Source organism: Manacus vitellinus, unplaced genomic scaffold (assembly GCF_001715985.3).
Source record: "Manacus vitellinus isolate BGI_N305 unplaced genomic scaffold, ASM171598v3 scaffold_33_pilon, whole genome shotgun sequence".
In the NCBI taxonomy this organism is placed as follows: Eukaryota; Metazoa; Chordata; class Aves; order Passeriformes; family Pipridae; genus Manacus; species Manacus vitellinus.
Window position 1 is genome coordinate 4,672,062 of NW_021940478.1, and position 26,704 is coordinate 4,698,765.

Here is a 26,704-nt window from a genome sequence, read left to right on the forward strand (position 1 = left end):
ACTGCATTCAGTTCTGGGGTCTCCAGCACAGGAAAGACATTGGTTTGTTGGAGTGAGTTCAGAGGAGGGACGCCAAGATTATTAGAGGGATGGAGCTCCTCTCCTGTGAGGAAAGGCTGAAAGAGTTGAGCTTGTTCAACCTGGAGAAGAGAAGGCTTTGGCATGACCCAATTTCGGCCTTCCAATACCTGAAGGGAGCCAAAAAGAAAGATGGAGAGGGACTTTTTATAGGGGCATGTGACAGAACAAGGGGGACTGGTTTCAAACTGAAAAAGAGTTGGTTTATATTGGGCATTAGAAAGAAATTCTTTACTGTGAGGATAACGAGGCACTGGAACAGGTTGCCCAGAGAAGTTACAGAGTTGTGGATGCAGAGATGTTCTGGAAGTGTTCAAGGGCACGTAGGATGGGCCCTGAGCAACCTGGTCCAGTGGAAGGTGTCCCTAACCATGGCAGGGACATTGGAATTAGATGACCTTCAAGGTCCCTTCCAGTCCAAATGATTCTATGAATTTCGAGGACAGTTCAAGCAAGGGAACAAAGAGAAACCATTTAACTAATACTTTAATACTTGCATAAAAATTGCAGGAATGATCACTTATGTGAGCAGCCAAGTCAGTTCAGTGTTGGTTCTTCCAATTTTAATCTCAGATAATGTTACTTTTGATGCTGTAAATGAAATTTGAGTTTGTTGGATAAGGCACAGATTTGATTTTTTTTTTTAAAAAGTACATATTCTTATCCAAAGTCTTTGAAGCCTTTATTCTTTCTTACTCACACTAGTACATCTTTGCCTAATTATAGCACAGACAGTTATCTAGCAAATACCCACCCTCTGCTCTTTCTTTTCTCCAAACTGACTGCAACAACTAACAGTTTCTCAGCAGCTGCCTGTCCCCACATCAGATCCTCAAGCACATCTGTCGCTCCAATCAGAAAGGCTGATTCCACTTCCCCTATTCCCCAGATATTAAAAAGCAAACATTAGCATTGTCAGAAGTCCTCAGTCACTCACTATTTCTAATCACTCTACTACTCATTACATGTTTTTTAACCTTGGCAAACCAGAGAGTGAACAAAACTATGTATATTTTTTACCAGCTGTGGACATACTCATGGCCTGATAGGACCTTATCATGTATGCTTTATTTAAGCACAAGAGAAACAAACTTAAGATGCATACATCTTAATTAATAACCAAATGTATAAATTCCCCCCGCTTGCTTTTACATGTTTTTCTAAACATCTGCTTCTACCTTCATTGTTAGACAAAGCTGTGCTCTTCTACAGCTCAGCTGGGGAACTTATTTCTCTCTCTCTCTCAGAATGCAATTATTTCATGTCAACTTTCTTAATTGGAAACAAGCTTAACCCATTTCCCAATTACAGCTCCAGCTTATTAGAACAAACAAACTCTCAAACCTCCTTTAATAAAATAAAACAAAAAACACCCCCAAAGAACAAACCTAAACTTTGGTAACAAGACATTCAAAAGAGGACTGAATAAAAGAGCTCTGATAAATGAAAGAATGAGGAAGCTGGTGCAGGGACACGAGGAGATAGTGTGTGTCCAGCTGGCTTGGTCTCTGACACAGCATTCCTGTAATTCTGTTTACTGGCAGCTCACAGAGGGAGCACTCTACAGCTTTTACTCATTTCATGTACTTTTCTCCCCTCACATACCAAGGTGTACCTGCCAAAACTAAAAAACAGAGACAGATGCACCTGTGTTTTGCCACTGCTGAGAATTTTGATGGCCCAACTTTTTTTTTATAGTTGGAACCAGGTTCTCTCTGTCTCCTTCTTCTCACACTGGCCCCAGACTTTAACTGTCACGTTCAAACAGACTTGAATGTAATACCTATTGCCAAAGGCAAAAAGCCTAAAGAGATAAAAGGAATCCAGTGACAAGAGGGCCAAAACACCTGTTACTGCTACGAATTATGGCTCAGATAGCTGTGCTTCTTCACATGGCCTTCATTCTTTTGCTTACACATTTTTTTGTTACAGTGTCAAATGCACCAAATTTAGAGTTTCACACACCACACATATCCTTTATTACACATCTGTGAAGACAAATAGATTTCAAGCATTCTATTTGGCTTCCCATGGATGTCATCAGCTTTTTGAGAGGCACTCACCTTTTATGCACACACTGCATACTAGCCTAAGAAGCTATGTGTAGAAATTATTCCACGTTATACTATCTACTTGCACAGAACACAGGATATATGGGCCAAATATTTAGTTTACAAAGCTGTAATATTCTTGCCCACCTACAGCATTTACCAGGTACTGATCCAATGATGAATATTTCCCCCTTGCCAATATCGCATGTTCAGAAATATTGATTTTGATGCTATTTTGGTTTTGTTGTTTTCTGGTATTGTCAACATTTCTCTAAACAATTTATACTGTTGTTTTTGAGAAACAAAGAAAACTCAAAACTACACTTTGAGATTCACTGCTCCAATACCTTAGTATTTAATCAACTTGTAATATAATATTGATTACAAACACCCTGGAGACAAGAGAGTGGTACTTGTGTTTAGAGAAAATACTTCATATAGCTCTTTATTGCAGTAAGAGCCTTTCAAATGTTTTGCTACCAAATATCCATCTGGCCCACAGGCTTGCACACTTTTGCAGTCAGAATTTTATCATTGTTCCTGGCAGAAGGGAGATGGGACTCCTGAAAGACAATACAGGTTAACTGTTTGATCACCAGCATGAAGTGCAGCAGAGGACAAAGGGACTCAGATTATAGATGTTGCTCTTGTGAACTATGAAATAAAAAAAAAAACACACCGAAACAAAGATCTCTGGCAGGAAGACCACAACATATAAAACATTGTGCCAAACATTCAGCATTTTATATTATTGTCCATTAAAAATTACCTTGCAAAACTGAAACAAAAGCTTCATTGTATGTCAGCTGAGACATCACCAAAACCTGTCAGCTCTCTACCTTCTCTCTCTCAATTTGTCTCCACTGGAAGGTCACATCCCTCCTGAAGGCAGTGCTTGTTTTGCTCCAGGTCTGCCAACCCCTCCTGCATAAACAGCCGCCAGACCAACTGCACCAAAGCTGAACTGCAAACTTTATTTCATTCAGCTCTTGTTCTTGCATCTCCTTTCTTTTATCCTCTGGGTAACCTACACACATTCATAAACATTTACACTCTATACTAACTATTTTATATATATATGAAGCTGTTATGATGATGATTACTCAGTCTTACCATCTTACTCTTTCTTGTCTTTTGAAACCCCGATGGGTACTGAGCCTATGCTCTGATTTACCCTGCAAGTGTGAATGGACTATTTGCATTTCACTGATATAGGTAGTTCTGGGCACTCATTAGGTACCTTTTAATCATTGGTAAATTCCAGAAGAGCTTTTCTATATGTGCTGTACTGTCAGCACAAGTTAGTCCTGTTATTGTCAGAGCTAATATGGTGATGAAGTGAGAAATTGCAAACTCTGGAAGATATTTTGATTACTCAAGGGAAAACACTTTCCACTTAGACTCCCTTCTCACTGCCCAGTCTCTTTGGGACAGCAGTAAGAGACCACCAGAACTAAGCAAGATTCATGCCCTATTTATTCAAGTCTTGGACAAGGATTCAAACTCTAATCAGTCTGAACTGTCATTTGAAAAAACACTTCCATACTTGTGAAGATATGCTGATATGCTCCAGGTATGAGAGTTCATACTTGTGACAAAATTATCAAAGGTACTGTTAAGCATTGTCTATCCCAGTCCTCAAAAATGCGGCTGCTTTACTGCATTAGAGTTCTCATCTGTTTCCTGTGGTAACTTTAAGTAATGTACTATGAAGTCAGAACAAGAATACTTAGAGAAAGAAGGTTTGGAGACAACTCAAAAACAGGAATATAGGCATTAATTGTGTTAATGAACCCATATTCACAAACTTGCTCCACTGGAGGGGATGGCTACAGTGCTCACTTCTTTGAAATCAGCTCCATACAAGTGTACTAGTGTATCTCTCTGCAATAAAGGACAAAATTATGTTCTGCTTAATTTCCTATTATGTTCTGGATTAATGCAATACCCTACTTTGTTGCCAGTGATTCTGCACCTGTAGGAGAATGCTTGTCTAATCAGATGTTAGTTGCCATGTCATGGTTTTATGATGTTAGCTTTGTTCTGTTGTATGGTAATTATATTTAAGTTGCACTAGACTGCATAGTTTAAATGAATAAATGACACTTTGGCATATATTGGTTGTAAAAGGTCTTGGAATTAGCTTGTTTAGAGGAAAGGAGGAAAAGGAAATTAAGTCCTCAGTCTCCTCTTACAGTGGGTGTAGAGATCACTGCATCTGTGAAGAGTGACAGAGCAAGCCAAAGAATAATTTACTATGCTATCAAAGAGGAAGAAATACTGATGGGACCAAATACTTAGTGTTACTGAAACATTTATAGCACCATCATACAAGCTATTCTGCACTTGAACGGCCTAAAACACACATATGTAGGTGTTGAGGTTCTTTCTGTTACAGGTAATTCAAACTCAGTAGTAACTTTAAAAAAAAATGTTTTTGTCAAGGAAAAAAAGGCCAAACTTCTTGTGTTTTCTCATATTTACTTCTATATATGCTAGAAAAAAATGAGTCTGCCAAGTATAAAGACACACTTTGTGACTCAGACTTGTTGATAATTCTATGGAGATAATGTGAATTTGTATTTTGAGCTTCCTTATCTCTGGCTGAATTAAAAGACTAGATTCTTAATTTAAAGTGGTTATTTATTTTTAAAATCATTTTAGACACTCTAAAAGAAAAATTCCATCAGGGAAGCACTAGCAGTCTTTTTAACTAGAGTGGAACAAATAGTATCTTTATAATGTGGTGCCTATTGTACTTAAGACTTGAGCTACAATAGGCACAATGCTCCTTCCAATTCCCCCATCTAAAAGAAAGGTGGTTTTCTTTATTCAAGCCTCTTGAACAAAGAAAGAAAAGGAGAGGAGATAGATACAGCTCTTTGTAGTACTGCTTAGATGTAAAGGTTAATCATAAAGTGCGGTGCTGTTTTTAAACGTTTCAAAATGTAAAACAGATGAATTCAGACCTTCCTCATAAATTGACCATTCTAGTTAAAACTTTGAGAAATGAATTCCTAGCTCTGCTTCTTTTTACTGAGAAAGAAAACACAGTGGCCTTCTGGGGCAAGATCTTTAAAGATTTTCAATGAGATTTATGTGGCAGAAAGAGTTCTCAGAGACAAATCGATATAACTAAGTACAGCGTTCTCATACAATCACGCTGATCAGGAAAACTGGCTGCATCATCAGAGGGCTGTCATTTTCTCACTTGCACTGTGTGAGATTGTCTAAGGTTTCTCACAACATTGAAATCAAACCCTCCGGTTGACAGCAGCCAGTGACAACGGGTTTCAGGGCAAAGGAACTGCATCTTCTTGAGCTCATGGGTTGTTAACCACATTTCTTTTTCTGACAGACTCGAGGTTCCCATTCCCTGGCATCGTATTACCTGCACAGACACATTCTTAGACTGCAACTGTCCCTCTAATAGATAATCTTTATAAACAAATGTGAGGCCAGAGAGTGCACTTTTTATACATCCAATCTCTTTCTTTATTTGGGAGTGTTTTTAATCAGTCTACTTGCAAAGAACAGAAAGACAACGCCTCTTCTTGAATTGCTAAGATATTTCTGATCCTCATTGCTTCGCTCTCTTGTTATCAGATGAACCAATTGCATGGTGTCTTTTTACTTGGCTCCTTGTACTTCATATTAATTCCCACTGCACGTACCCTTGGTATTGCTCTGGTTTTGTTCTGCTGCTGTTGGGCACTGTCAGGTTTGTGCTGCTGAGGAACTGGTCAGAGTACGGCTCTGCTGTTCTCAGTACTGCATGGAGAAAATTCCCATGGCAGCAAACTTTCACAGAATAGGTAGCAAATATCTGAAGGAATTCATGTGTAAACCAGTAACACCAGGAAAAGAAGAACTCAGCCCGCCTAGTCACTTCTGAAAATCCTGTTAGACAACTACACACAGGTCAATGTACTTAAATATATCTGTAAACCTGGACAGGCATCCAAAAAGCATCCAAAGCAGGACATGCCAGTTGAATGCCATTCCTATGTTTCTTAGCTGAGAACAAACTGTGTGTTTGTTTAAGTGTACATAGAGGTTTCACTTACGTACCACAAGTTATGCAGAACCTGTGCAAGTCTGGACAGTCTGAAAATAAGATAGGCACCAGTGAATATAAAGTCCTACTTGAAAAAATGAAGGCTAGAGATACTTATGTGTGTGTGTGTGTGTGTAACTGTGGCAGCTGGCTTAGCAATACAAGTTTGCTGCTGATGGACATTAAAATCATGAAGTACTGTGAAAAAGATATTAGGCAGTATTTTTATGGAAATATCCCTCACAGCTTTTTAAGGTCAGTTCTGCTACTTAACTATTAATCTTAAATATATGAGGAAAAAAAAACCACATGAAAAATTAGTCAAAATGTTAGCTCTACTGGTAGTAAGAGATGGGGGGCATATAAATTAGGGAGAGAGAGGGAAAAACAGAGGAACTGAAAAGATCGACACAGGGGAAAAGAGAAACCTCAGGAAGAAAATGAACATACCCTGTAAATATCTTCAAGGTAACAATGTAAATGAAAGCAGGAAATTACAACAAGTCTCAGAAGAAAACAGAGAAGTAATGGCCATAAGCAAAGAAAGAAAAAGTTTAGGTTAAACATGAGCAAAAAACTAAGAGTAATGAGGTTAGTGAAAAAGTTAAAGATAGTTGAGGAGCAATTAATGCACATATTCAAGAACACTGGACCAAAAATGAAATGATGAAGAGAACAAATCTGTAAAATTTAAGTTTTGAGAGGAAACAAAGAAGAAAGTCTTTCCTGGCACCCCATATGTGATTTTTCTCCACAATGATCTGATCAGCTTCAGGTTGGCACTGTGTTCAAATTGTGTTAGTTGCAACATACCTGTTTTCTCATTACATCTCCTTGTTCGTAGTTTTTTTTCTTTTGTGACAGCTGACATCAGTCCTATTCTTTATTCTTTTTATCTTATTTGACATCTCATCAGTTTACTTCAGCCACCACAGGTCCTCATCTCATCATTTTGTTCCCTTTCCATCCAGCTCCTCTAATAGAGTATATAGACACATTGCTTTTACAGTGAGCACTGATTTGACTGTATGCTCCTTCAGTTGCATTTGCCTTAAGCATTTTGAATTCTCTCATGTTCTAAAAGAGCCTGTAGCTGTTCAGGTGTAGGTGACTGTTAAAAACTGTGCAAATGGATGACCCCTGTTCAACATCGGGCAGGTTTTCTATAGGCCTTTTCCTTCAAGAGACATCTCTGTTTCACTAAGTACATTATGATTAAGACGCAGCATAGATGCTGTTTCATCTTGATATTTTGACAAGCTGTAAATTTTATTTTTAAAGTCTCAGTAACTTGCATGCCAAAGTTTCATTTCAAGGTTCAACTTTCAGCTCAATAGACACTTATTAAAGTCAAGGGAGAGACCCCACTGACTCAGATGAGTTTAGAATGAGACCTTATACTTCTATTCAAGCTTAAGTAATCCAGGACATAAACTCGTCATTTGGATCCTTTACTGTGCAGTCAGTAAAACAGCCTCCAATTCTGCTATCATAGATGGCATTCCAATTCCACAGTCTGTTTTAAGTCCTGACACAACTCTCCATACCTTCGTATGCAAGTGCTCAAAACCCCATAACAGACTTACCCTTCCAATATTACAATGTCAAGAAGTGCTATTTTCCACTTTTGCAGATGGACAATTGACTCTTATTTAAAAAGGAGCTGGGCACCTACCTAACCTTGGTGACCTGTGCCAAAAGGAGCTAGTAGCTCTTCAGTTTTCCCTGGAAAAATCACTGGAATCCAAGTTTCCTAGTGGGTGGTTGTAACAAAAGAGAAAGCTGGGTGGAAACGCAGCACTACTGTGGATACAAGGGCAGCTTGGCTCAGCAGTAAGGAACATGTGCCAGCCCAGGGACACTGACAGGAGACAAAGGGAAAGAAAGAAAAGAAAAAGTTCGCAGTCCCTTAACATTTTTCTCCTCATTTTGCCATTCTAAAGTTGCCCTTGCTAAGGTTAATTAACAACTATGAATGCCAGTGCTAGAGGAACAAAGTAGATTGTAGTTTTTACCCCTCTCCCGCATTTTCCATAGCTGTGACCAGACCTTGGGATGTAACCTCTGTAAATGCTCCCTCATTACTTTCCTACTAATTAGTCTCATTTAATTTATGAGGTATATTATCTGGGGATTTTATATGGTTTAACACATTAAAAAATAAAGCTTCTTGACATTTGAAAATACTCTCACTTCGGAGAAACTGTCACTCCTCCTCACATCTGCACATAAGGGGATGGTTGAAAGAGTCATCTGGGGATAAGAAAGTGTTCTCCTCACAGCAATGGCTATGTGAAGTGTTAAGGAGGCCATGCCATGCTGGCTTAATGTGAGCACTTGTGTCTTATTATAGCTATATGACACAAATGTTTAAAGCCTAGATTCAACTCATTTATGGGCATTAGAATGTTCAGAAATATAAAAGAGTTGTCACCCTTTGGTTCTCAGACAAGAGGGGTGATTCGTCCTGCCTAAGCCATGAACCAGTCTCTGGAGATGTGGCTCTCTCCCCACTTATCACAGCAGGGAGCTAGAGGGGGCCATACCTATGACTTAGTGTCTGCTACTTGGTAGGAGACATTTCAGCCTTAGAGTTTAGTATGATAAATGAACTTGCCAGATTACACCTTTTCCTATAGGTCCAACTGACTGCAAGTTCTAACTTCAAACATGGTCCTTAAAAGCTTGTTGTACCAGCCTATGACCAGCCTATGCTTCCTTTCACTGCTCTGTATGCTTACATGCATGCAAGCTGAAGGACAATATTACTGAAAATTCATCCTAGAGCAGCAGAAGTCCAATCAGCATACTTCCCCCCTATGTTGGCTAAGATACTTGAAAAATCAGAGGCTATTCTACAGAGCCAAGTACATTCACAGGTCGCTGGTATTCACCTTTAGCAGCATAACAGCCTGTTCTCCACCATCACCTCCTTGGAAATGTGAGAGAGATTACTGAGGATTAAACTTCTGAAAGTGCCATGCCAGAAGTCAAAAGAGGACCCTCTTTATCTTTGTTCACTGGAACCTCTTCTGATGGGGTATCTCCTCCAGATTTGCCTTCCCTACACATGTCACCTTGTAGAAAAAAAATTGCTGAACAAAAGAAACTGAGTAAGGTGAACAACTTGAGTTGTATTACAAGTTTTAAGACATAAGGATGTGATCTATTCTGAAAATCCCTGATGATTTATTTAGTGGGCATATTTTTACATTGTTTCCTTTAACATCAGAGAAAATGTGCCTTTGGAGAGGCATGGCTTTTATCTCATCTCCTTTAAAATTGCACCACAGATCTCAAAAGAAAGGCTTTGCCGTGTCAGAATTTAAAACATTCACCTTATGGCTGTCACCCAAAGTAGATGAAATATGTGCCACAGAGTTTTAAACGACTGCTTATGCTGCCAGTCATAGTCAGATTTTGAATTGAATGATATAAGTTCCCTCTGTTCCCTCTGTTTCCCTGAAAGTGATGAAGTTGAATCTTTTTACACCATAAAAGGATTTGGCCCTTAAGTTTCAGTGTCTTCCGAATCCAAAATAATTTTATCCACTTGAATAATTTATCATCATAACCTATTTTTCATTAATTTGACTGTGCTCTCATTCCTCTCGGGCTTGGTACTTATAACGTAGCTCTAGTGTGAAAAACAACAATGTGAAATTAGCACTTTCTTACTCAGCAGATCCTTTTCCTGTGTGAAGTCAGAAAGAGTGTTGTTTAACTTACCATAAAGAGTACTAAAATCTCCCTTTTCCCCCTTCCCTGCTTTTCATCCAACAGGACCGGTGCAGCAGGGGGGAAGCAACCAGGACAGGATTTTTGGCTTTTGTATTTATGTGACTATCAACTGAACTCTAGGGCCACCTGGGCAGCATGTGGGTCTCTGGGTTGTGAGTAGCATGACCCTCCCACTGCAGACAGCGGAGGGCTGTAGCTTCCAGTAGACCTTGCAAAGCTGCTGCCACTGATGACATGCAAGTCAAAACAACCCGATTTCCCACTTCCAGCCAATGTGCTCAACTCAACAGAGACAGCTGCAAGTTTAAAATTAATCTTTGGCATAAGAATTGCAAGACAATGGCCACTAAGATTCTAGGGACTGGAAACCAGATGAAGCTGTTCCTTGATGTGCTGTAAAACATGTCAGGTTTGAACCCTTCTGTGCTAATCCTGAGGGATTTGCTTAGCTAAAATAGATTTTGGAATCAAATTGAGGTACCCAAAATCAAATAAGATTTGGGGACAATTTCTTAAGAAACTGATTGTTCATTCAGAGACATAAGATCTCTTGTGGAAGACAATACAGTTTGAGGCAAAGCTCCCACCAGTGTACCCAAATTAATTTTTTTCTGCTTTTCATGGTAAGTCCTTTCTAAAACTTCATGCTGCAAATTCAAGATTTGTTTCTCCCAAGAAAGTACATGCAATACGTAATAAAAATAGGAACTTTCAAAACAATTTTGAATTTTTCTTTGCCGTAGGATATCATTTATTTCCAGAATATTCTTCAAATTTAGACAGCCTCTAACATATGACTAAGTCTGAAGTCACTTTGTCTGTCAAAAGATAAAGGGTAAATGAGTTATAAGGGCAGTTGGGTCATCAGAAGTCATTCTCTTTGGACCCAATGTAGTAAAAAATATGTTCAGTCTTCCAAACAACTAAAGTCCCAAAAGGCCACAAATCCTAGCTTTGCAACAGGCCAACCTATTCAACACAAAGGTCAGCATCATTAAACAGAATAAGAAACCAATCCAGTAGCCAGAAATGACAGATCTGCCTAGGAGGCGAAGGAGTCATGCAGCTGTCTCTCTGGGCCTCCTTCACTCCCACACTTGCACAGTCCCAAACTTTTTTGTATGCACGCTCTTCTCTGTTTAACTCCATATACACGTATGCCTACATATGCCTGTACAATGTGTGCATGTGTGGGACCAGACAAAAATCCCCCAAAACATGTGAATCCACAAGATCAGCCATTACCAAACAGTATGGAAATAGCAGCTGGTGGAACTGAGCTCTTCTGCACATCTACTGTCCTCTGGAGTTCCCCCTACTCCTCATTGCTTTGCAGGAAATAATGTTTTCATCAGAGGTTAACCACAGCTTCTAAAATGAAGGACCTGTTTCTACTTTAAGCTCTCACTACCATCTCAACAGTTTCTGCCAGTCAAGGCCAGGCTAAACCCCATGCTCATTCCTCTGCCTGCCTTCTTATCACCTGAAAACGCACTGGATGTGTTCCCACGAGCCTGCCTCGGTATCAGCACACAATGCCCCCAGCCCAGGATAGTACTCAAGCCGCCATCTCCACCTCCCATTACTGCCATGGAAGCTGGCAGCCACTAACCCTCCTGCAGCAACAAGCATGCATGGCAGCACAAGACTAAGAAGAGAAGACGCTCTTTTCTTTTTGTGATGTTAACCCATGGCCCCCTCTACCTATCTGTGGCCATTTCTGGAAGGTTTTAATTCTTTTCAGGAGACCACGGAAATAGCTTAGGCACTTTGAAGCCAAGTACTTTTCATAAACAGAGAGCACAGCTGTTCATCTGCTTATTCCCTTTTGTCACCATGCTGGAAGTATATCACATGTGCTTAGAGTCATACTAACCTCTAATGGATTTGGTGAGGATACAATCAGGCTTAAAAAAGACAACAGCCATTAACACCGAGCTGTGAATCCAGAAGAGAAACCTGCCTTCTCCTGCCTGTGTATAACAGGGCCAAGCTCAGCTCCAACGCAGCTTGGCAATGCAGCTTGTTATGACCTGAGTGACGCTTGTCACATACCCTGTAGAGACGTGCTGAGCAGTGGACCTTGAAGCTCCGAGTTTGAGCTGCCGCAGCAGGAATTCAACAGCAAAGGCAAGCAAATGCAAACGTGGAGGCTCACACCATGCAGGGCCAGCCACTTGAATTTTCTTTCAGTTTTTAAAATCACTTTTATAACCTTTCAGTATGAAAGAGATCAGGTAAACTCCCATTCTAGGCTGCTGTGCATGAAATTTAAAATACCCATATTAATGCAGAAATACTCTAACTACAACATCTAAAGCTAAATGCTGTAAATAAGTAGCTATGCAGTATGAAGAGAGGACAAATCTCAGCTGAGACTTGACAGATTCAGGTTTTGTTCTCATTTCTACCCTTGACCTGTTCTGTGACTTTGAGTAAATTGTTGCTTCCTTTCTATTTCTTTCTGGGTCAGGAACTGCCTATTATTTTGTGTTTGTAGTGGCTGGCATGAAAAGACCCAGTCCTAGGGAAGATCTCTGGACACTGCTTCAATATAAACAATCTCTAAATACCTGTTAAACAATAAGCACAGAGAGAAGACTTCTTTTTTTATCCTTGGTAAAGAAAGTATCACACCGCAGGGAGTGAAAACTTCAGATATTTCATAAGTAAATAAATACATACACACATACATATCTGCATTTACACGAAACACACATATTCAAATATGTTCCTAATTAAAATCTAAAAACCTATCACAGCTTTGTTAGATTACTTCCCCCCTCTGTTTCTCTAAGATATGAAATTTTTATTGCCTCACTTGTAATAAGTATAGATTTGTTATATCTTACCTTTAAGATTTATTTTCTAGCTTTGCATAAAACTAAACTCTGAATTCATTTTTTTTAAATCTATCATTATCCCAAGCACATGGCACAGACTTGTATTTATGTTACAATGAAACCCCATATTTTTCAGTCTGCATTTGAAAGTAGTTAACATTTTTCTATCCCAATCAATCTGTTTCTCGGCAGTCAGTGCTGAAATAAGCCTTTTTGTAGTGTTTCAGGCATCTGCTTTGCCTTTTCTTAACCTTTCTCTCCTTGCTTACATGTATAAATGTCCATTTATAAGCTGTCAGCTGAAATAGATGCCAAATTTATTCCAATTGCATAAATTCACAACATAAGCTGGAAAAAGTACATCACTATGTGCCTGAAGAACTCAGAGTCTCTCTTAAAACGTCTGACAGAATCCACCAAAATTGTACTGGAAAGATTCAGTACTTTACTTCCACGGGTGTGCAGTGAGGCTTTCGCTCTTGCTGTGGGCACTTGATTTCTGATATAACTGTTGAGGTATGGCTTGCAAGGGCAAAGAGTTCAAGGTCATTTATATTCTAGTCTCACAGTGAGCAAGCAATTGATACCATATCTGCTAAGCAAAAGTAAGGATCAGGGAACCTTGAAATAGGAGGCAGTAGTGCTTCAGACCACATTAAAACCAAATAAACAAGCAATGAAAACATTAAATAATAATAGTAACAGTAGTAGTGGTAATAATAATAAATAATAATAATAATAATAATAATAATAATAATAATAAAAGCATTGGGAGCAAAAGGAATGGGAAGTTTTGACAACCTGTTTCTGAAAGTTTTGAGGGCTTACAAGGTTGGCACTGTCCCACTGTTTTGGATGTCTGGTCAAGCCCTGGTTCAAAAACCAGTAAGCAGTAACACACAGATTGATTTTGGTTGTTAATGTACAGACACCAACTGAGATGGGATATTGGCTGCAATATCTGACATATTACGACAGGTGAAACACATTTAAAACATTTTGTTTGGTTTTTGGAAGAAGGAAGAAGACAACAGCATCAAATGACAGAGAATCTGAACATCAAAGAAAAGGAAAAAATGGTTTTTTTCCTTTGGACGGTATGATATTTATTTTTTCACAAGTTAAAAGACTCGTGTATTCGCCAATGTTTTTTATCACAAGAGCAGAAGGTAAGAGCAGTAATTTTGGATGACTTGTCCAATGAGGTCACTAAAAATTCTTATCTTACAGAATTTTAAATATTTTTCTTAATAAAGAAGAAATTTATAATTGGATATTGAATAACACTAGCATTTTCAAATGTTGCTGATTGAGAAATTGCTGCTTTTTGTTTGCCAGTTCAAGTATCCCTCTGGAAACAGAGCTGCAATATTTGAATTGTAATTCTAGTTGGCAGCAAAAACTAGTCACCATGTCAGAACTGTTCTGACACAGTAAATGACTGAAGTAATGACAGGAGGAAATCTGTAGGGAAGTAACTTTATTTTTTTCAGAAATGTTGGCTGAGCTTGCATCAGTGGGGTCCCATGGGCTCCCATGACCACCATCTCCATCCTTAAATAAGTAACAAGCTACCTCCAGTGACAAACACTTACCCATCACTGCTGCATCACTTCTGGACCACTGATGTACGAGCTGCTTCTGCCTCCAGTGAAAGTTCAAAATTTGTCAGCTCAAGACTCTGTCCTTTGCTAATGGATTACTTTTGAAATGTCTGCTCTAAGCAGAAGGTTTTATTTATTTATTTACTTTTTCTAAAAACATGTACAGGCAACCCCCACTGTTTGGGCTTTGGCTTCTCATAGGAGACTCACCAGTTCTATAGATCTTGATCATTGTTTTCCAATCCTCCACAGCAAAAGGGGATGAGGGGGACAGTGCCTGCATGGCCAAGTTCTTTTTACCCCCTCACAGACCCTCTAAGGCATGTCAAAAGCAACACAGCAGACTTGCAAAGAAGATACTAAAGACACAGACTAAGGCATCCACTGGATGAGACATCATTGCCCTACTACAGCTATCGTAAGGCCTGGACCCAAGGGAATATTTCATCCTAGTTTTCATCCCTGAGCAATAGAATAAACAGTCCTTATTCCCTCCACAAAGGTGCTGTGAAGAGCTTGAGGCATTCAGGTATGATTGTACTGTAAGTCACAGTGTATATGACTTATACACTTATTCATGAAAGACTTTGAAATCCTTTTGAGAAATGCAGTGAGGATTTAGAAAAAGAGAAATATACCTAGTTAGTAAGATTCTGGGTGTAAGTTGGTGCTCCCTTTGTTACCTGCAGCAGGCAGGTGAAGAAAAGGGCCTCTAAGGTAAACCTGCTCCCTGATGGATAGGGAAATATGCATAGCTGGAGTATCTAACCTATTTAATCTTAGGGCTTGAGAAAGAACATGAATCTGTGAAGTGTAGGGTTGGATAGGAAGGGGGACAAGCAGGGTAGGATTTATGGGTCACAGAAATTTCTGTTGCAATGCTATCCTCATCAAAGACAACACAATGGTAAATGATATAGATGAACAATTCCCTAAGCTCTTACAGGGCTTTACAAACTTCCACCAAACAAACTTTTCACAAGTGAACCACTTACTTCATTTAAATATGCAGCCTGTATAATCAGAGTCTTTGAAGTAGGGAGACAGATGATCAGGATTTGCCTTTTGATCTTTCCAAATTGTTTTAGCAAGTAACAACTATGCCTGAAGTCTTTTCTGGGAAACTTTATTAGCAACGATGTTTACAACAATCTTAGAGACCAAGGTTCTCATAGTATTGCTGTTAAATAATCCTCCAAAAACTGAAATCTTACAAAGTAAACTTAGGGTCTACAAATAACAATCATGAACTTTATGTAAATTCAATTAAAATCCCTAATCAAATCAGCTACAATTCTATTAAATGCTCTGTACATATTTACATTAAAAATAAAATAGAAAAAAAAAAGTGCTTTCACAGGATCTGTTGGATTAATGCAGCTCTCAGTCTTGTTCTCCATTCATCTACTTGTATCCAAACCGAGTCAATGGCTCTGGCATGAGAACCTCTAGAGCAGAACAGATCAGGCTCTGGAGCAAACAAAAAAGGACCTGACTTTATCAGTAAACCAGAAACCCCTTCACATTTACAAAAAGCAGCCCAAGTTGCCTAGTTAAAAGCTACAGCTGTCCCACTGATTAACATGAGAAAAATAATAATTTTTGTCAAAGGCAACTTAAAGAGGCTTCCTTTCCTTGGTGTCTGTTATAAAGGACTGTGCTCACTTTACACAATCTATGCATCTCCTGAAATTCACAGAAACATTCACAGCCACTGTTTCTATACAGTGCATACACAGAAAGACACTGTAGTTTTAACACAAACAAAAGGAACATGAATTTTTTTACCTTGTGTTTTCTGTCCTCAAGACAAGGAAAACAAAATTGCTTCAGACAATTTTCCTAGCCCACGCTTATACAATGAAAAAAGGGAAGATAGCCTGCTTGTGAAAACACGGTTATCATCCACATTTTGAAGAAGTCCTAAAATTCATTAACTGCAGTCACTGGAATGCAGAAATTGTTTTAGAAGTTCATTTTTTTCAGGCAATTTCTGGGTCAAAGAAGAAAAAAGAACAGTTCTGGGTTCCTCCCCCCAAAGACCCTATCTGATAAATTCAATCTATTTTTATGAAAAAGTTTATGAATAAGTTTACAGTCTTCTTACAGCCGAAAAGTGAAATGTTGTATAGGACAAATTAAAGTAATGTTAAACTATGAGCTGAGAATTCCACTGGGGTACTTTGGTGATATCAGATATGCTGAGAGGCATTTGCTAAGAAACCATACACCTGAAAATGAAGTCACTGCACTTTCTAATTGTTAAATACATAAAACTGGTCACAGAAGGAAAAATATAATAATGGTATACACAGTTACATTTAACCCTCACCACCACACCATTTCGACCTCTAGAAGCAGATGAGTGATTTTACAAAAGCACTTGGAATACAAAAGACTTAAGGACAGGGGAGTTGCTGCTGCTTTTCAAGCTTGCTACTAGTGAGAAGCATTTCAGCTTTTTATTTACAGACTGAAGCAGTAAGAAGTTACAATCACTTCTCAAAAGTCAAATGGCAGCAGCATTCAGCAGAGAGCAGTTCTTTGCCTTCATCTCCTTGTTTTTATCTCCTCCTTTATGTTTTAATGGTTTATTATCACTCTCTAAATTACAGAATGTGTTTGTTTTTTTCTTTTCTCTCATCCTCTGAAATGGATTTAAAGCACCAATCCATTAAGAAAAGGCAATCACAGAGATTGGGAGAAGTGAGGTAGTGCTGTGGGTTCAGGTTTTAAACTCCCCTCCACATTTAAGTGCATCTCTCATTGCATGTGTACAAAAATGTGCGTATTAAAATACAAACTGATTAGCTCAGAAGTGAAACTTTGGGTAGACATTTGGGTAGTCTGAATTTTTCAGCTTCATTTGTGTCTACTTTGGCACCCACAACAAAGTGCTTTTGTGGATGCCCATCACACACCTACAGAAACACGCTTCAGACAATTGCCAAATTAGTTGCTTGGCATAGCGTGGACGTTGGGCAAAAGTTTTCTTTCATGAATCCCTTTGAATTCTTTGGGCCAGACTCATGCATCCATGCTCACAAACCTGCCCAGTATCTTAACACGTAATTCTATATTACACCAAAAAAGATGCATAAATGACTCGCCAAAAAGGATCTGAAGCAGGAAGAAAATGCACAGTTAAGGAAAATAAGGATTGTATCTGTTTCAGTTATCAGAAAAGAAAGATAAAAAATGAATACCCAATATGTATGAAGGGACCGTTTTAACTGAGAACTGAGGATAATGGGAATGAATGGCTTGAAGCAGGCAAATTTAAAGCAAAAACAATGCACCAACAGCTACAGTGAAGCTGGTAACCAGTGGGAAAAACTACCAACAGATTTTCATTTCTGGTGCCACTTAGCTTTTATAGAAGAAACATCTATCTAATACAAGCCACAGACACCAAAAATTCAAGGAAACTGTGTGACTTCAAACTGTACACCACCTTTGAACTACACTTCGGGGACAAATTCTGTCCTCCTTTTAATAAAAACCATTTTCAATGAACCTATCTGGAACAGCACCTGTAAAGAGTTTCTAATACACTATTTCACAGTTATGGTCATACTGGTATCTTCTCGACAAATTAATCCATTAGACAGCAGCCTCATAGAGCAAGAAGCCAAGAAAGAAATGAAACTTGTAACTGTAAACTCAGTACATTCTCTGCAAAAACAATAGCCATTCTCTTGCTTCATAATTATCTTTTTCTTCAAGTTTTATGACACTGATTTAAAAACAAAAACCCTCATGTTTCCACACACACCTGTGTCACATTCCAGTGGATTCCAGATGCGGAATCCACTGTTTAAAGCAAAACTTATCTCTTTTGCTTAAAGTACTGTACCATTTTCTGTAAAAGGACCTGTAGTTTACAGGTCTGATTTAGCAGAATCAAGCAGTAAATTTAGCTGCAAAACTTAAGTTACATACATGCTTAAGTGCTCAGCTGAATTAGTTTCTCATGACTTTCCTCCTCCACAGCAGAATTCATGCAATAACTTTGTTGGTCACTGACAAAACAGCATTTAGACATAGGAGACAACTGCTAAACAGTTTTTCCTCCTATAAGATTTTGAAATTAATACTTTATTACTTCATACAACACAGTAAAAATAATAAAAATAATCCAACAACTTTTCATAAAAATTAAAAAGATTTAAAACTAAATCTTATCAAAAAGTCAAACTTAAAACCAAACGAAAGAAACACTATATGTGCACACACTTTTTAAAGAAGAGATTACAATTTTCTTTTTGATATCAACAGGCACTCTTCATTCACCATCTGCAAGAAAGTAGGTTAGGTCTCCATAGGCCACAGTCAGAGTTATTAAGTAAGTAAATATGCCACTGCTGCTGTGCCCTCCTTTTATTTCCTTGCTTCTTCAGTCTCCTCTGGTTCTCTCTCTTGATGCTCTCTTTCCCACCTCAATTCTTTCAACTCTTGTCTGTACTTCCGTTCAATGAACCGTTTCTGATGGGCCATCTGGGGAAAGTTATCTGATACAAGGAGAAATATTTTACATTAATAAACAAACTGGTAACACAGAAAGTCTCAGCTCTTTTTCTTTTTTAACTTTGATGAGATTAGAGGCAAGGGAGAATAATGTTATTACCATTTTCACTCATTTATTTCTAATAATACATAGTAAACCAAGACTGTGTCATAGGACTTTGGTTTCTTTATGATTTCTTTACATCTGTTTCCCCTGCTACAAAGCACTGCCAAATCTAATACACTCACAAAAATAAAATATAAAATTCTGGTATAGCAACATAGCCAGGTATTACCTGGATTTTACATTCTGTTCCCTTAGCAACAGGTGGTCAATACTGAAAAACAAATGTGAAACTACTGTCAATGCTGACAGGGTTTTTTGTCTTGTTCTCTCTCCAAAAAGTATGAGCCACCAGTTCCAAGCATTGTACAGATGTTTCCATTATTTTTATTATTATTTTAGACCACACAGAATCGACTTGATGCCCCATATTGTGGCAGCGATCCTAATGGGAAAGTAATAGTGTAGCAAGATGGAATGCAGTAAAATCTGTTCCTGAAAAAGTTAATATTTGGCTGTGTGCCAGAAGACAGCCTTAGCGTAACTGAAGAGCAGGGATGAGTGAAGACTGGCTAGAACAGACTGGACAAGGCTGAGGTGATAGAGGAATAGTTGGAGAGGTGTATGCTTCTGCTTTCAGGCATTTGTCTATTGGCTGCTATGTATGTACATGTTAGAACCGGGACTGTAAAAACAGCTTATGTAATTGAACAGAATTGCTCTAAATTTAGTGCACTGCTCACAGAATATGATATTTTCTGCATGACCAGGGTGCTGACATTCATATGTGTCTGTGCTGCAGAGACCTGCACCCTCCAGCAAGTCAGAAAGCAAAGAGGTGACACAGGACGTGACAGGCTGCAGTAGCTGGTAAATCCTGCTGGGATTACACAGAGTTCTGGGATCAGCACTGGCTACCTATCTGTGTCTGAGATGAATGTAAAAGGTTACTACACTGACCTTTAAAGCCATAAACAAATTTGGTAGATGCACTGGCAAAGGACTGCTCTCTCTCTCTAGCTGGCTACTGAGAAAGAATTCAGTTGAGGCTCCTCAGGGAAGAGTACCTTGGCACCAAGTTTTTTACTCCTTTTTTTGGGTCCCAGGCAGCACAGATTTGTTCAGGTGGAGAATATGGTGCAGAAGCCATATAAACTGCAGAAGTTTGCTGTAGAGCAGAATAACTTTCTACTGCTTTGTTTTATTGGTCAGTGAAATTTGTGCCTTTTATTATATATACTACAGGAATAAAAGGTTTATTTATCAGTTATTTACAACTTGGGCTTAGGAGGGTATATTTATTTAAACCAGAAAGCAATCTAAATAAAATTGTTTTTCAATTGCTGTTGCTTTAAAAATACTAGTGCTTTGTTTAATGGAGTTCTGGGATATTTTGTTGCTCATGTGCACCACAAAATGAAAATCAGATTTCCATCACTGTGCCTGTAACATGATTCTTGAAGAACTCAGCTCGGTAGCAACCTGTTTGTTCTAATCTGTTTAGGATGGTAAGAAGGAAATTCATGTAATAAATTCATCATAGCTATCATATATAAAAAAAGGTATATGAAAACTGCTTGAAGTTAACTACTTATGCATTAAAAAACATGACAAACAAACCAAATCAAACAAAAAAAAACTCCATTCCACAAACATATACAAAACAGAACAGGTGCCCTTAAAGGTTGTATAACCTCCACCCCTAAAGACAGTCAAAACTTGACTGGCAAGGCACTGAAAAACTAACTTGAAAGCTGGTTCTGTTTTGAGGGGTAGCTGGAGCACAGACCTCTAGAGATTTATGGCATTTAAACAAACACATATGTCAGAAGAGAGCTGTGAAGTCCTTGGACTGATAGGCCATGAAGCTCACAGGTCTCTGAGTGGTGATACTGTCAAAAGAAAATGCACTCAAAGAAAACTCCAGTAACATTTTGCAAATATTCAGCAGAGAAGGGAAGTTATATTTTTCTATTTGTCAAATTTACTGATGGTGAGAAGTATATGCCTAGCAGATGTATATAAAAACATTTCTAAATTACACAGATTCATTGTTTTCTGAAATTCTTAAGCCCTTGAATTTCCAGATCCAGAAATAACAGATTAAAAGCCTCTGGCATCTGAGGAACTGCATGTCTTTCCTTTGAATCAAATGCAAAAAATGGCCCCTCCATGTTCTTCTCAATAGAGAGCTTCTGCTGCACAAAATGCTTGTAATCTATTTGCTTACAGCACATCCACACCTGGCACTTTAACCCAACTGACCAAAGTTAATTCATATAAGAAGCTTGCATACATTCATATCTGAGACTCCATTTCAATGAAGGACTGCTCCCATGCTGGCTATCTAGCACAGAATTTAGAGAGATGTATACACAGATCCCTGGATCTTTGGCTGATATTACCCCTTCTTCATGGATAAATATCAATTTAAATTGGTTGAGAATCTGCCTGTTAGATTTTAACCTAGTCAACTGATAATCTGAGATCAAATTTTATTTTCTAAAGTATTATTTTCCTCGTCCCCTAAATTAAAGGGTGAGACAACCACAGTGTCTGGGACTATGCAGTCTTTTTCCACTGCATACTTAAGCACAGAAAATCTCTATGAATCTTCACTGCACAGGGTTCCCTCAAAGTTGCATCCTCTAGAGCTGATCAGCTCTCTTTTATCTTCTGTAGCTGAGCAATTCTCTTTAACAAGTACCTGTTGGTATCGTATTAACTTCAACTGTTACAAATCTGTCTTGAAAGTACTAAAAGGGAAACCTGGTGCTTAGAAGCTGTCAGCATTTAGCATGTGTTCTGTTCAAAACTTATCCCCCACAAAACCTGCACCTTGCCTCACTAAAGAATGACAAAGTAAATTATAAATTATTTTCTTTGCTACCCAAATATCTTACATTTTTCAAGTGCATCCATTGCAGCTCCCATTTCTGCTTGCTGAATACTGTGAAAACCAAACAAAAACATGTTAAGATCTAAGTTGTATAGAATTAAGTTTCTGACAAGGTGGAACACTAGCTACTTGTGTAATGAAACTGTGGATAACCAGTTATTTCCACAGTGTATGATATATCAGCCTTTCCATAAATATGTGAGAAATAGTACTACAATGCAGTTAGAATATTTTTTAAACTTAGATCAATAACACTAACAAAATATTCTAGTCCATTCTTCACTAAAGCATTTACTTTTATAATTGAGAGAAAAAAAAGGAACAAAATCACAGATGTGTGAATGCTAAAAAGCCAGTGATATTTTTATAACAACTACCACTAGATTTGGTAGCAGAAAATAACGTGAGGTCTTTGAGGTTCATGGTCTTTGCACACTTAGAACCATTCCAAAATGCCTAGAAGTAATAACATAAGAAAAAAAAAATCCATGATAGTGTTGCACTTAAATTGCCAGCATAAGCTGCACAGTAATCCAGTAGCAAATCCAAAGGTAGCCACTGTTTCCTGGAAGCTGCTCTGCAATTTCTAGTCTGAGAGCCATAAATCGGTTAGCATTGCTAGCCACCTTGAAGGCAAGTTCACAAAAAAAAAAAAAAAGCAGCTTAAGACTCAAAATTATACAGACATTGAACCCTTCAGGTATTCCTGAAGCAGAATAGTTTGAAGAAGGCTCTACAGCTTTCCTTTTCTAAGGCAAACCACACACTTGTCATCTCCATGGCTAGTCATTTTGTATACCACCACGCTCTAATACCATGTGATTAATTTTTCACTATACCTTGGACCTTTACCACATCCTATTCTTTCCCCTTTGAAGTACACAGCTACTGTGTATGTCCTGGCATGAGAAGGTCCCACTGTCTGCAAAGTCCTGAAAGAAGAAATATTTTATTAAAGCAGGAAGTATCAAAAACCATAATCTGTTTGTGGCACATACATCACCAAACTTTCAGTCTGGTCAATATATATAGTTCAATCGTGCAAAACGTAGAGCAAGGGTTGAAGGATGCCTGTATAGACTACCAGAATGGTGTTTATATCAATCACATTTATTCCTCCCTGGAATAAGGAGCACCACATGAAAATTAAAACTTAATTTAACCTATAAGCAAAAATGCAAACTTATAACATGATATGTTTAAAAACAGTGAAAAGACTTGTAATAAAACAATAAATTATGTGTAGCTGTGCAACTGCAAATAAACACACCAATATGATTACGTGTGCACTAAAATTTTAGTTACTAAGAGTTTGGCAGTTAGCAAGGTTTTACAAGGCCTTTATGTTAGACATGGTAGCTCCCTACACACTGAATTATCACAGTTTAAAGAAATTTTCAGTCAGTTTTGAAAAGTTAGTCACAAAACAAACTTTCCATTTGAGCTAAAGTCTAGAACATGTATCAACAACCATCTAAAGAGGAAAAGATAATCCTCTAGACGTGCAATGAATTGCTTCTTTTGCAGTTTCTTCCTGCTGTCCAAAATCTCTCCCCACTTTCAGATCAAGTTCTTGCTACTACCTTGTTTCTCTTTAGATGGAGCACGAATTTCACAACAATTTTTAAAGTATCTAAATAAAGTACTCTATTTTCTGTGCACTGTGACAAGAGCAAATAAAACCCACCCTGAATTTAAAACCAGTAGTACTGACTACAGTGAAACAGATAAGAAGAAAAGGAATTTAACAAGATAACAGGAAGATAACAGTGTATTACTAGGTCTAAGCTGTACTATAAAAATCAATTTATCATCACAGCAAAACAAAACAAAGATTTGGTACTTGATACTAAGTGGTTTTTACAAAAACTGGGTGTTGTTTTTATTGTATTCATGTCCCTCACTCAAAGAACCCTCATAGAGAGACACTGAGGAGTCAGATCTGCAGGGCAGTGGTTGCAGTATTAAAGCAACAGCACTTCTGAAGTGCACTGTTTGTCACTATAACTGAACTGCTACATTTCACTGAAAACCTTACTTCAGTAAATGTGACAAATACACTTAGACTATCATTCTTCCTATCTTTTTAATATAATAATCACAACAACACAAACCTTGAACTTCATGGATAGCCTTTATCTCTTCTTTTGGGGGCTAACATTCTACATTAATTGAATGGATATGGATGCCATATACAGTTTTAGGTTTATTATTGTCTCTTTGAAGCAGCTATTACACTGTTTTACAACTGAGAGAATGGAGATCCATCCCATCCAGCTTCAGGCATCTAACTGAGATGCTCAAGTTAAAAGGTTCACTGCTCTGAGCTCTATCACTGAACAGGAGAACATATGTGGGATGAATTGCACACCAAAAACGTCCAAAACCTGTGTTGCCCTTCAGTGCCTGACTGTGGATTAGAAACTGTAGAAGGTAAAATGCTTACTAATTCTTCCTCGTAATGGCTTAAAACACCTAAAGCCTAGAAAACACTGGTTCAACAATTTCCATCTTCAGACAGAGACTAGAGGGCTTGGATAACTACAACAAAACCAAACTATGGGAAAAATGTAGGGTGACTGATCACATCTTCCTCCATATACAAGAAAGACTTATAATTAGCTGGTATCCATAAGATGCCTGCTCTTACTTGTAAAGAGGAATATCTGGCTCTTTTCCTTCTGTCCTGAGAGTCAAGCAGCACTGTTGAAGCTGAGATTTAGGATCATTCCAATCTTGATTTAAAATAAACTCCTGTAAGAAGTTCACAGAGATGTTTTATGATTGAGAGACCGTGGTAAGAGTCTCAGATGCAATAATGTGTTAAAATATAGTGGCAGAAAAGTAGGAATCTGACTGATCTTACCTTTAGCCGTGGAAAAAAGCATACATTCATGAAAGTGTGAACGTATTCCAAATCTTTATCAATGTACAGGGCAGCAATAAAGGCTGGTGGGGGAAAAAAGGTACTGTCACTCATCTAAGGAGAACATTAGTGGCTTGCACTTTCAGAAACAAGTATCTCTGAGTACTTTAAAGCCATATTTGATTATGTTTCACAGCAGTGATCCAATGAGGGTATTATCCTGCATACTCAGGAAAAAATCAAGTTGACCAAGAGATTAAGTGATTTACCCAAATCCACCCAGTCATTTCAAGTGCTAGAAACAACGCTCAGCTCCTAATCTCACATTTTAACCAGCAGACCATGGACACTTACAAATAAATCTCTATTGGGTACCATTAAAAAATCTAGATATAAATCACTCCTGTTTGTATGCTATTTTCATTTGCTTAGAGGATTTGGCAAAAGCCAAGTGGTCTGAATGCATCACAAAATATATCAAAATATACAAGATAGGGATTAACTTTCTTAGCAGAATATTTATCACTGTTTCCACTTTCTTTGGAAAGAAGGTAGCACAAACTTCAAAAATGGACTAAAAAGAATTTAATTTCCACATAGCCTTCCCTCTTGTGGAATGATTGTTTTAAAACTTCCCAAAATGCAGACAAATGAACCACAGCAATATTCACCTGCTGAACGAACTACTTTATCTTCCAACAGTGACAAGAACATATTAATTAAACACTGAAACTGCTAAATAGCTCAACTCAGACTACAAACATTAATTTTCAAGACATGCTTTTGACCTGGTCACCGTGACTCCTCAGTTTCTAAGTCTTCAACTTTCTATCTGCAATTATGCCTCTTTCTGCTTTCATACAGACTTGAAAAAACTATGCTAGTGTTCAAAAATCTGGCTTTCAGAGGTATAGGCATAATTCACATGAGAACGCGAACATACATTTTTAGAAGTGGTTTGGGTGATTTCTCATGGCTTTCTTAAGCCCCAAGGAAAAGGAAGTCACTAAGTTGTTATAACCAAATTAACTCACATTCCAAGAGATCAGCCAAAGTCTTAGTTCGAAGAGTTACAGGTCTTTTTGTCTTGTCATTAGTGATGGCAAATTCTTGCATACCCAGCTCTTCTGCCACCTTGGCCTGTGTCCTGTTGTTCACCAAAGAACTTCTCAACAGCTGAAACAGAAAGAAGTTTCATTCAATGGTAACAATTACAAATAGCAAACTATGAAAGGTAGGGAGAGCTGGGGAGAAAAAGTTACTTTTATCCTTACAGTCAGTCACTTTTCTCAGTTTATTGACATTTTGTTTCAGGACACCTCAAGTGATTTACACAAACGCACACACTGTCATTCTTTCTACTGCTGATTTTTCCTTCTTTTTCAATTCTTTTAACCAATCTTTATTTATTCTATGAACACATTACTTTTGGATGTATGTCTTGCATTTAAAATGCCTGCTTGTGAGTTTCTTTACAATTATATACCATCTCTTCAGGAGTCCTGTAGTTTTTCAGCTAACGTGCAGTTTTCTAGTTTAAGTAATACACAGTTATATACATTTTTTCACATAAAATGTAAGTAAACAATATTCTGGAGTCTATGGAGCAGCCCTGGTGTCCACCAAATAAGAAATAAAAGGCAGCAATTAAAACACATACACTGCAAGATAGTGCAGTGTTTCAGAATAAGCAGATGAGGAAGCCTCTCCATTCCTTTGGCCTGAGAAAAAGTACATACTTGGACAGCCTGCATGTACTATTTGCTCTACTAAAAGGCAGCACAGCTGAGCCAATGCATCCCTCACAAGGATCGCCTGTAACATTTTCAATGTATGAAAATGTCAGGGATGCCTAGTTCTCTAGCAGGGTGCCCCAAAATGCTTAACCTTGGCTCTAGGCAGATTGCTTAAACATAAAGCTCTGCCAAAGATATAATCCCATACAGTTTAAAAGAGTATTTTGGAATTTTAGGGGTTTATACAATTTTCTGAACC

General features: G+C 38.1%; 1 protein-coding gene across 1 annotated transcript in view; it reads right to left on the reverse strand.

Moving 5' to 3' along the window:
* Positions 1-15,479: 15,479 nt before the first annotated feature.
* The window catches only part of DROSHA (drosha ribonuclease III), a 68,896-nt gene continuing 57,671 nt past the window's right edge, over positions 15,480-26,704 (reverse strand). The window contains exons 27-32 of the mRNA XM_018076879.2: positions 25,744-25,885; positions 24,710-24,792; positions 24,494-24,597; positions 22,683-22,775; positions 21,848-21,894; positions 15,480-18,885 (exon numbers count right to left, since the gene is read on the reverse strand). Of these exons, the coding sequence (XP_017932368.1) occupies positions 18,755-18,885; positions 21,848-21,894; positions 22,683-22,775; positions 24,494-24,597; positions 24,710-24,792; positions 25,744-25,885 (600 nt within the window). The 3' untranslated portion in view covers positions 15,480-18,754. The remainder of the gene's footprint in view (positions 18,886-21,847; positions 21,895-22,682; positions 22,776-24,493; positions 24,598-24,709; positions 24,793-25,743; positions 25,886-26,704) is intronic.